The 12,099-nt window shown below is 43.4% G+C and overlaps 1 protein-coding gene and 1 pseudogene across 6 annotated transcripts in view; one reads left to right on the top strand and one right to left on the bottom strand.

Annotated features, from left to right (window-relative positions):
• Positions 1-12,099, bottom strand: part of SEPTIN11 (septin 11) — a 98,011-nt gene that overhangs the window by 20,239 nt on the left and 65,673 nt on the right. For all 6 annotated transcript variants that reach the window (XM_055588858.1, XM_055588856.1, XM_055588861.1 and 3 more), the window contains exons 4-6: positions 7,648-7,834; positions 3,597-3,758; positions 1,021-1,117 (exon numbers count right to left, since the gene is read on the bottom strand). In XM_055588858.1, coding sequence (XP_055444833.1) covers positions 1,021-1,117; positions 3,597-3,758; positions 7,648-7,834 — 446 coding nt within the window. The remainder of the gene's footprint in view (positions 1-1,020; positions 1,118-3,596; positions 3,759-7,647; positions 7,835-12,099) is intronic.
• Positions 4,606-6,746, top strand: LOC129657357 (40S ribosomal protein S24-like; annotated as a pseudogene).

The raw sequence follows: 12,099 nt of genomic DNA, 5'->3' as shown, positions 1-12,099 counted from the left end.
AGATGGAGCAGAGTCTACATCCAGACCTTGTCACACCTGGCGATTTCTACCCCTCCATGCTGTCGGGACCTGTACAAGGCAGCTTTTATGTACCACCTCCTTTAATTGTACCAACAACTTGTTGCTGTTGTTGTTCAGTCATTAAGTCGTGTCCGACTCTTTGCAACCCCATGGACTACAGTACACCAGGCTCTCCTGTCCTTCACCATCTCCTGCATTTTGCTCAGATTCATGTTAATTGAGCCAGTAATGCCATCTAACCATCTCATCCTCTGCCACCCCCTTCTCCTTTCACATCAACAACATGAAGAACGTCTTATTGGAAAGAATTTAGGAAGATTCATAAACACTAGAATTTTCCTAAACATCTCAAAGGTATTGTGCTTTCTCAGTTCTCATAGATTTGCTGCCTTTATTCAGAACAAGAGGACTGATATATCTTAAACTGATGAAGGAACTTTCTTTCTGCAGCCACCCTACTTAATCCATAGCATTGGATAACCTCCTTCACAACATACAAGGGCAGGCAACAGAATCAGAGACCTTGCCCAACAAAGTGACACAGGAAAAAATATCTTCAGGTTAGAGACTGTGGTCATGTCCCCGAGTGCCAATTACAGGTCACTTAGTCTCATAATTCTCAGATACTGACTGAGAAAACATTTCATTAGAAGACAATTTTTCAGGAGATAATGGAGAAACAAGTATCATGTTTGCAAGAAACTTTTTGCAGCTTTCTGATACTTGGCTGATGAAACTGGTTCAAACTCCCAGGGAAGAACTCTCTTTGCTCAGGAATTTATAGTAAATTCCCCACACCACCCAGCATTCCTGACGGGCTGCCTCATGGACACAAAGGCTCTGCAGACACTTCTCTCTGTTGTGTACCGGCCTCCCCATTTCTTTCCTTCCTCCACGACTGCCAGCGGCCCCCTTCCATCCGCCCATGTCGAGTTCCCGCGTGGTCACTCTGGGGGTGACAGCTGAGGAGCACCTTCGCTGTGATGCCCACGTACATACCCTGCACCACACCCCAGGGGTACTGCCTGGCCTTCGCCATCTTGTTGCCAATCTTCACCTCTTCGGTGCTGCCGACCACCGCAAAAGGGAGGTGGACCTGCCAGCAACAGAGGACAGAGTGGTTACCCTCCCCAAGCGGCAAAGATGGGCCCCCCATGCCTCCGCACGCCCCCTCCTCCCACAGGCGTCTCCTTGGGGCAAGAGGAAAGGCGGTGTGAGGGCAGACGAGGGAGGGGGCTCAACAGCCCAGTGGGGGTAGGTGTCATGGATCCGACCCTCCTGCAACCAGCTCCTGAGGCTCTGACGTGGGCTAGACTCTGGGGCAGACTGGAGTCTTTGCAATTATATGTATGGTAAGTGAGGGAACTCCAGGGTCTGACAGTAGCCACTGATCTATGCTCATCTATGTGATTAAGAGCACTTGACGTGAGGCTGATTGAGAATAAATTTTTAATTTTATTTACTTCTAATTCAATTACACTTAAAAGGAAGCAGTGTGAAACAGTTTTCCCTTAATTACAACTTTATGGTTTTGGTAGGACTGCACTTCACTTGGCATCAAATTCAAATCTTCTAAAAAAAAAAAAAAGAGGAAGAAGCAGTTATGTCAATGTGGACGTAAACATGAAGGAAAATTACTCTTTTTGGTACTTATTTCATACTGAAAAACTTTGAAGTATGAGAGGAGTAAGTTAAGCAGGTGTCCAAGTTGGGATGTATGTAACTGTGAAATGTACATTCAGGAATTCCCTGGTGGTCCAGTGGTTAGGACTCTGAGCTTTCATTGCCATGGCCTGGGTTCAATCCCTGGTCAGGAAACTAAGATCCTGCAAGACTTGCAGTGCAAGCAAAAAAAGACAAAAAAAAAAAGAAAGAAATACACACACACACAGAAATGAAATTTTTGACGTATTAGGTTAAATAAGTTCTTAAATTTATCTTCTTACTTTTTAAAAATGTGGCTACTGGAAAATTTTAAATTCCTTGTGTGGCTCATATTTTATTTCTATTGATCAGCGTTGCTTTTGACAGGTGATCACTGCACAAAATTCAGTTGAGAAAATTACTGGCTCAGGCCTTGCCCCCAGACTCACCTTGAGCAGAGCTGCTATGTAAGATACTAGGCTGTACCACGCTCTGTGCCACGTTGGTTTATTTGGTAACTATGGCTACATTCTGGGGTGAAAACAGTGATTCCATATTTTTCCTATTGGCAGGTAAGAATAACATTTGAAATGGCTGATCTTGGATTTATTGCTGATAAATAATAAATCAGTAATTATTTACTGATTTACTGCTCCCCGATGCAGGGTCCTTCTGCTACAGAGAGACTGAGAAAGATGATGCTTTTAAAGCCGAATCCTCTCCCACAGAGAGCTTGGCAGAACCCTTGGCCCAGGCTGCCCAAGTGCTATTCTGTCTGGCGCTCATGGTACTTATATTTTCCAGTTGATTTCTCACTGTGGACGAAGGAAAGAAAGCACATCTTCTTCCCCAGCATCTGGAACTGCAGAGTGTTCCCTCGAGTTGGGGCAGCAGGACCCTTGCAGCCCACACTATGATGTCACGACCTAGGAAACCACCTGCTCCATCGGCGCTGAGGGACAGAAGCCGCCACTGGCCCCTAGGATAACCTTCTTTCACATGCTCTCGTGGCCGTTTCCCAGGAAGCCTCTCTCTTGGGTTTCGTCCAAGGACTCCAGACCCTTTACTATCCTGGCCACAGCAGCACGACAGCCAGAGGGGCTCACACAACTCAGGGTGAGCAGACCCAGGTGAAGCAGAGCTGGACTGCCTCTGCAGGAATGAGATCCTTCAGTGTTAAAGGCAATGCTTTCCAGAGAAGGAAAACATTCTATTCCCTTCCAAAGTCCTGACCATGGTAGGGATGACTAGAGGGATTGATAATAGCCCTATCCAGAGAAGTCCATATGCTGAACAGAAGGAGGAAGAAGCAGTTCTGAGGAATTACTCTCATCTCCTAATTACGACAGCAAACAGCACAAATCTGGTTGAAATTTCGGTTAGGTTGAAATCTCAGTGTTACTATTCACTAGATGGCTTTCACCAAATCATTTAATTCTCTAGCTAAGCTTCAGTATGACTTTCTTTATATAAAATGTCCACAATAGGCAAATCTACAGAGACAAGAATGTACAGACTGGTAGTTGTCAATGTCTGTATATGCGTATGTGCTAAGTCCCTTCAGTCTTGTCCAACTCTTTGCAACACCATGGACTGCAGCCCACCAGGCTCCTCTGTCCATGGGATTTTCCAGGCAAGAATACTGGAGTGGGTCGCCATGCCCTCCTCTAGGGGATCTTCCCAACCCAGGGATCACACCCGAGTCTCTTATGTCTCCTGTACTGGCAGACAGGTTCTTTACCACTAGCGCCACCTGAGAAGCGCCCACCAATGGCTGGGATGGTTAGAAGGCTGACATCTAAAAGGTACACGGTTTCTTTCTGGGGTGATGGAAATGTTCTAAAATTGTTTGTGGCGATGGTCACACAATTCTGTGAATACTAAAAACCACTGCGCCATCATCACGGGATGGTCCTTACATGAGGACTTACACTCATCGTTGCGTTAATCTCTGCCACTGTTTCTTCATCTGTAGGGAACTGATAGATCTGGACTCCGTTGCTGACTAGTTCACTCATGATCTTACTCTTGAATTTGTGCAATTCGTTCTTGGCAATGGTGTCCGCTTTTGCAATTATTGGAATGATGTTCACCTGTAAACCAAACACAGCCATTTTTATTTAATTCCAACAGATGAAAAACAGACAAATGAATAAAATATAGAAAACACAGAAATGGAAATTGTACAACTTCACTTAGAAAATATAGAGATATTAAAAATTGCACTTTCTACCTAGATGCAAAATTCAGAAGATATTTGATAATCTTTTAATTCCATCTCTGAACACTTTACTTCCTCCCATCTGGCACTGAAAGAAAGCATCCTTGTAATTTCCTCTTCTGTGCCACCTCATTCTTCCTTACGGTGTAAAAGGAAGTGTTACTCTATAACAAAGAAGCCTATTCTTTGAGTAACCAGCCACTCCTCTGTTACTCCTCCCAGCTACTTTAGGAGCTTGATTTTTGCATGTTTCTAACAGTCTAATACCAAGGTTTTCGGTAGTTAGAATAGTGGAACATTCAGCTCTATGAGGAGAGCATTCTTTCTTTCTTCTGATGACCTGAAAATTGCTAGGAACAGGGAATCTAAGCATTAACCAAAACAAAAATGGTTTCACCTACTTTTAAATTTTTCAAAATCACATCAACTAATTCTCTTGAGAACCAGCTTCTATCAGATTACTTTGTGCCAGAATGAGACCTAGTGCCAAAGACAAAACTCGCTTTCAGAGCATCGGATACAGAGAGCTCGGGATTTGACAGCAAAGGCAGAAAGCCCGGGACAAGGCCTGAGGACCCTCCAGCTCAAACCCTAAAGCCCAGGGTGGGCCACTCTTCTCCCAGCTTGCCCTAACACTGTCCATAAGGCACATTTTTTGAAATTCACTTTTAAAGAATAACTTCCTTCCACTCCCTGTTTGGTACAAAGGTTTCAGTAAGATGCTATTGACATCTGATACCGAAGCCAGGTCAGTTGAAAAGGGAACAGAAAGAGGTCCCAGCCAGAGAAAAGAGAGACTTCTGGGAGGTTTTCCGGGTCATGTCCGCATTCCTTTGCTTCTCCTTTTATCCCAACAGCCAAATCAAAAATCGCTGAGAAGCCAGAATGAGATGATCCACTGATGGAAAAAACCTACTCTTCCCTATTCCTTTACCCACTCCTAACCTTATCATGCATGGGCTCCCTCCAGCAAGTTGGAGGCTGAGGCAGACATCACTGAGGACTGGTGAATGTCTGAATCAGGACCTGGGCAACAAACTCCTCCCTGTTTTTCATATTGGCTAACTTTTGTGCACATTTGGTATTCGGTTAACACCAACATGCACAAAATGGCAGAGGGTCATACTTTCCTGGCCAATTTGATGCGAGTAGACAGAAGAACCAAGCACATTTAGATTTAAAATCTCTTCTTCAGAATAAGATGGTACCTGGAAATCTTTTCTGAAATTATATGTTTGCCTTAATTCTTCACTTGACTTGTACCAACAAACCTTTGACAACATCATTTTCAAATTCTCTCCGGCGTTACTCTACAATAATATTAATCCTTTGAAAGCGGTTCAACTTGCTTTATAGTGATGGCTTTGTTTTTATTAAATGCATTTGCCTTTTCTTTCCCCTTTGAAATCAACTCTACAAAGCATAATCCTATTGTTGGATATCACCCTGACGTGGTCTACAAGCTCTGCCTCAGTGAGGAAGCCACCTCCCTCTGCCTGCCTCCCAGCCCTGCTTTCAAGGACCTGAGAGTGCAGGGAGCAGGGTCCCCCTGCCCAGGACTCCTCACCCTCAATGGCTCACTGCAGCTGAATCAAATGAGATGAGGGAAGGTTTCTATTTATTCTCCCAAGAATACTCTAGCTGCAGGAGTCTTTTCTGGCTGGTAGAATATGTTTGTGTAAAGCAGTGTGCCTGTGCAGGCTGGGGCCTGGGGAGCCTGGCATGGTATCAGCATGCGGGCCTCCTGTGGGCTGGTTCAGGCAGAGGCCTTGGGGACAGGCAGATCTTCTCAGAGGTCTCTATTATGTCCCTCCAGGGAGAAAGCATCCTTTAAACAGAGTTGTTGGGACAGAAAATAACACCCAACAAAGCCCCGTAAAGATACTAGGACTTGTTACTGATCTCAAAAGCAGGTTAGAATCTAAGAGGAAACACTGGAGCGGAATTCTGTGGTTGTTCTTGTTGCCGTCTGCTGCTGCTTTATTTCACAATGTATTGTCTTCCTACTTATTTCAAAATGGAAAATCAAATTGGTCGTCAAGTACGTCATCAAATGCGGTCAGACTTAGCAGCCCCTCTCTCAAATGTTGTGAAGGAGAGAGGTTACACATGTGCAAAGATCAGGGGTCAAACGCATTCTGAGACACTACTTCCTTTGAACGCATGGTACAGATCTGTTTTAAAATCTAAGAAATTAGACCAACCTTATCACATAGATAAAGAATTAACACTTTTTAAAAATTTTTTAAACTTTAAGTTAAAGCCAAACCTATACAAACCCTTCAAAGAGAGGTTTAAAGCAAGTTTCTTTAAAAAAATAAATCGTGAATTACTGTTCAATCTCCCTAAATTTAACCCTTCCTACGACCCTTTAGGTGTCTCCACTATCTGATTCCCCAACCCTCAACAGAGCACACATTAGTGCTAATTTAAGAACTGAAGCTCTCTTTTCCTCCCTGGCTGCTTGAAGATCAGCCGCCATCACGAACAACACAGCAACTATCCGGACCAGTAAGTTCACGACCAACCAACTACTTCAGCAGAAACGATGTCCTTCACCCTGGAAAGGCAATAGTCCCTAAGACAGAAATTCGGGAAAAACTGTCCAAAATGTCCAAGACCAAATGTCATCTTTGTATTTGGATTCAGAACACATTTTGGTGGTGGTAAGACAACTGGCTTTGGCATGATTTACTACCATTCCTTGGATTATGCAAAGAAGAATGAGTCCAAACACAGGCTTGCAAGACATGGCCTGTATGAGAACAAGACCTCAAGAAAATAGTGCAAGGAACACAAGAACGGAGTGAAGAAAGTCAGGGGGGCTGCAAAGGCCAGTGTTGGTGCTGGCAAAAAGTGAGCTGGAGCTGGGACGACAGAAGGAGTAAAGATTCTGCAATGACTCCGTCTGTGGTGATTGTACAGATTTTTCATGAAAGAGAAAATAAATGAAGACCTCTTACCTGAAAAAAATAAATAAATAAACTAAAGATACTTTGTAATAAGCTACATCATTTTGCTTTGTCCTCTGTCCAATATCCAGAGGTTTTGAAACATTTTTTTCATATTGTTAAACCTTATGGTTCTGTAAGCCAGTGAAAATAAATACAGGGTTAGGAAGCAGAGGTGGGGATGAACAGGTGGAGACTTCTAGGGTAGTGAAACTACTCTATTTGATACTTTAGTGATAATTACATGTCATTATAAATGTGTCCAAGCCCACAGAATGTACAATATCAAGAGTGAACCCTGGTGTAAACTATCGACTTGGGGTGACAGGGATGTGTCAATGTAGGTTTTTTGACTGTATTAATAACAAATGCACCATCCTGGGGGGATATTGGTAATGGGGGGCTATACATGTGGAGAGCAGAGAATCTATGGAAAATATCTGCACCTTGCTCTTAATTTTGCTGTGAACCTAAAACAGCTTCCCTGGTGGCTCAGATGGTAAAGAATCTGCCTACAATGCGGGAGACCTGGTTTGATCCTTGGGTTGGAAAGATCCCCTGGAAGAGGGCATGGCAACCCACTCCAGGACTCCTGTCTGGAGAATACTCATGGACAGAGAAGCCTGGTGGGCCATAGTCCATGGGGTTGCAAAGAGTTGGACATGACTGAGCAACTAAGCACACACAAAACTGTAAAAAATAGTCTTTAAAATAAAACACCAAATTACACCAAAAGCAGAGGTCCCCTGGGGCCTCTGGACAAAGGTGATCTTAGGGGAGAGTGGTGGCACCCAGAGCAGCAGTGAGTACCTTACTGTCCAGCTTCTTCATGGTGACCAGGTCCAGGGACTTGAGCGAATGGCCAGTGGGGGCGATGAAGTAGAGACATGCGTGGATCCTGGTGTCATGGTAGTTGAAGAGAGAACGTTTGATCTTCAGTTCCTCTTGCAAGTAGGCCTCAAACTGGGCATCGATATATTCCACGATCGGCTTGTAGCTAGAATGCAGAAGATGGTTATTAAAATACATTTTTAAATCAGCATGTCACTAGTCTCAAACCTCTATGTACAGTCCTCCAGGAAAGTCCTTAGTGGTTCCCTGTTCTCTAAGAGCTAAAGTCCAAGATCCTTACCTTGGCAGCCCAGGCCTTTGGCCATATGGCCCCTAAACATCACCCCAGGCTCCCCTATCCTTCTCCTTCCTAGTTCATGCTTTCTGCCCCACATGGCAAGCTCCCACCTGCCTCCAGGCCTTTGCTCATGATAGATCCCCACCTGGAATGGTCTTCTTCCTCTTAATCTCCTGGCTAACATTCATCCTTTTAAAACAGCAATTAGAAATATGTAGGATACACTGTCACTGCCCCCATGGCACCCATGAAGGTACTGCTAAGAGACTGTGGTATTCTTCCCTGCTGGGCCAAAACTGAGCCTCAAAATCTGTCCCAGTAAAGTGACTTTGACAGGCTCTGCCAACTGACTGGCATTGGTGCCCAGAGTGAAACTCCTCTGTGGTTTTAGGATGTGGCACCATCTCCGGCTGGCAGCCTCTCCCTGCTCCTCTGCCCAGTCCTTCGGGGAGGAGGGCTAGCTACTCTGTGCTCTCAAAAAGCCTTGAGCTTGCCATGACCTTATCTATAAATGGAAGTGCCTGGTCTATTAGGATCAAGGTTCCTTCCAGCTCTCAATTTTATGATTTGAAGGTAAACTCTCTTCTCACCAAATCATAATTCAAATCTGTTTTGAATAATTACGCATGACTGACTCTATGAATTGACCACAAACACTATCATTAATAGCATATGCGGGATATATATTCAATAAACCACATGGTCTCCAGGGATGAAGTAGTTCATTAGGTCACTGTGGAAAAGCCACGAATTCTTCCAGGTCTCCACAGGGACTGCTCAGAAGCCAGTGTCAGCACCAATGAAACAGGTGGATTAGGAATAAAATGGGTTAATCCTTCCCCAGCTTACTACCTTGCTGAGGAATGATTTAAACTTTAAGAAAAATAAAAACCTCTCAACACTCAACTCGCAAACCCATAAATTAAACTGAAATCCCTGAAAGGGAACTATAAATCTTTTATAATAAGGATGACAGCAGATGTCCTAAAAGAAAAAAAAAAATTTATGACCCAAACTGAAAACAGAAAAAAGTTTTCTTCTATTTTCCTTTGGTGATTTACTACAATCCATTGATTCAATTTGAGCAAAGCCTCTAGAGGTTTAAAGAAAAAGTAGACTGTGCCTGAACAAAATCCTTAACATAATAGAAATCCCAATAAATTCCAATAGAAAGGATGAACAAGCAATAAGATTCTTCTACATGTTCCAATTTTTAAATATAGGCAGGTAGGGCTTCTCTGGTGGTTCAGTGGTTAAGAACCAGTACAATGCAAGGGACACTGGTTTGATCTCGGGTCGGGGAAGATCCCACATGCCATGGACCAACTAAGGCCACGCCATAACTACTGAAACCCGCATGCCCTCGAGTCCGTGCTCTGCAACGAGAGATGCTACTGCATGAGAAGCCCACACACCACCACTAGAGGAGTCCCCGCTTGCGGCAACTAGAGGAGACTCTCGTACAGCAACAAAGACCCACTGTAGCCAAAAAAATAAACAAATACATAAATTAAAATTTTTTAAAATATAAGCAGGTATTATATAACAATATTAATAATCATTATTAGGATAGGATAGTTATGTAAAATGGTAGTTAGAAGCATGGACTCAAGTCAGACCAACTAAGATCAAACTCCAAATCCACAACTTTCTAACTTGCTTTGGACAAGTTACTAAACCTCTCTGTGTTTCAATTTCCTCACAGGTAACATCAAGGACAAAAATATCACCTATATCAGAGCTAATGTGACAAATAAGTGAGCTAGTATATGCAAAAAACTAGCACATAAAAGTGTGAGATTTAACTATTTCACAGTAATTTAACAAACCACAAATAAGAGAAAAGCAAGCCTCAGTTTTCAAAAAAGACAGGGGAAAAAAAAGAAAAAGGAACTTTGTACTGACCTAGACCCATGGTAACTCTTCTGCCACTGACTCATGCCCTGTAGGGCAGTGGCCCAGGCCACTTCAACGAGGCCCACGCATGCCCTGTGGGTCCAAGGCCAGGGCTTCGGGTCCTCTGACACCGAGGCAAGTGCTCGGGGAACCAGGGACCCCCCAGCACCCTCTGAGCCCGGAAGGGAGGAAAGCAGCTCATGGTAGTTGCTCCTTCCTGTCCCCCCAGTTCCTGATTTGCAGCTTCCTAGCACCTCCCCCAACAGTGGTCCAAGAATGTTTCTTCTTTCTAGTAATTTCCTTTTTGCCTTTGGTCTTGATTCTGTTCCGCCAAGATTATGGGAGGCATTGCACCTCTCCTTTTCCAGTGAGGAACGCTTTCTGCCCTGGATTCAGCATCTCCAAAGCCATCTGTGGTTCTCCGCTTACATTTCAGGCTTCCTGCCGCCTTCCCCTGTTTAGGAGTTTGGGCCAATCTTTTCAATCTCCTTCTTTTCCCTGTATGCGGTTTCCTTGGAAAATCACATTTCGTCTTCTGTTTCACTTAACCAGATCTCTTACCTAAGTTTCAGACCACTCCATCCAACTGCTTACCAGATATTTCCACTTGCTCTTTTAGCCAAGTGCCCAAAATCACACTTCGTCTTGTCCCCAAACCCTACTAGCCTGTATTCCTTAGCTCAGCAGATGGCATCTCCATCCACACCACTGGCCAAATCAGAATCCTAGGTTCAACCCAGAGACTGATCACACAGAGCATACCTCCCACCCATAGCCAAGCACAAGATCCCATCTGTTCTAGCCTCTAGAGCATTATAAACAAATAAATGTATTTCAGGAAAACTATTGACCAAAATCACTATTCCCTGCATTCCAGATTTCATTGTGTTGATGAAACAGCCTCTCTTGGTGCATATAGTAAGTCAGCCTAGTGGCTCTGTTCTCCCTTCACATCCTTCAAATAACCCCTGCCCTCTCTCCATCTCCTGTCCACGTGTGATCTACACTCAAAGTCATAAAATAAGGAAATTTCATCCTTATTTTTGCCTTTTGCTAGTTTCCATTTTTATAGCGAGGGTACCTATTTATATTCTGGTTTTGCCAATTCAAACTTCTTTGGATTGTAGCCATATCAAGCAGAGGAAAGGAGGCAGGTAAACCAAATCAAGTCGTACGTTTTCACATAATTTCCTTTTAAGGCATGAGGATATCCCTTTTTATCCTCCACTCTTTTTTCACCCCCATAAATATCCAGCCATAAAAAACACACACACACACACACACACACACACAAATTGACAGTGGTTGACCCTAAGAGTGATGGGAAAAAATATTTTATACAAAGTTTTCTAGCCACCCAAGGTACCCATTGATCATGCTTGCAAAATAGCCCATGCCATTGTTCAGGGACTGACTCTCTATTTTGTATATGAACAGATAAACAGATACCTGCCATGTATTTTCCTCTCTCTTGCTATCTATTAGCCAAAGCTAATTTTCCTTATCCTTCTACTACCTCTACCAGAAAGTGTGACTAAGACAGAATTTAAAGATCAAACAGACCACTCCATTACCACTTTATAACTCTGATAAAGATTTGGCGAGTTTCAGGAGTCTCTCAGTGGACTTGAATTAGCCATGCTTTTTGTGCTATCATCATAGTTTGTAAGACGCTACTGACATTCTCCCATCTCCTAAATATGCAGAATATACATTCTGCAGCAGAAGTAGAAGAATTCTTCCAGTAGAAGAATCTACTATAGCAGATTGCGATTTCCCTTCTCCTCTAGACCTCTTTCCTTCTTCACTGAATAGTAGAGACAGCAGAACAAGAGTGTCCTTAGACCACGAAGAGTTAATCATGCTATTAAACAAAACAGGAAACCTTACCAGACCTCTCTTCCTGCCTCCTTCTAGCTAGCCTGGTCCAAGGCAGATAGTGATGCAGGAATGCTGACATGTCCAAAGCCTACATAAACAAACTGGGACATTCTTGAAGTCTTGCATCGATGGCAGAAAAGCTTGCCTAATCCTCAAAGTAGTAAAAATAATCATGGGTTTGGAGAAACAACACATCTCTTCGCATATGTTTACACACTGATACAAAAATGCATACCCCACTTCCAATTTTTTTGATGGAAGCAGGCCCTATCTGAATGAGTAGTGTTGTTTTTTTTTTTAAACAACAGGCATTTGGGTTTATAGTCAACAGTGTCAACAATCCTTCTGGAGCACAG

This window comes from Bubalus kerabau, chromosome 7, assembly GCF_029407905.1.
Source record: "Bubalus kerabau isolate K-KA32 ecotype Philippines breed swamp buffalo chromosome 7, PCC_UOA_SB_1v2, whole genome shotgun sequence".
Lineage (NCBI taxonomy): Eukaryota > Metazoa > Chordata > Mammalia > Artiodactyla > Bovidae > Bubalus > Bubalus kerabau.
The sequence above is the reverse complement of the archived record's forward strand: the minus strand, read 5'-3'. Positions and strand labels throughout refer to the sequence as shown.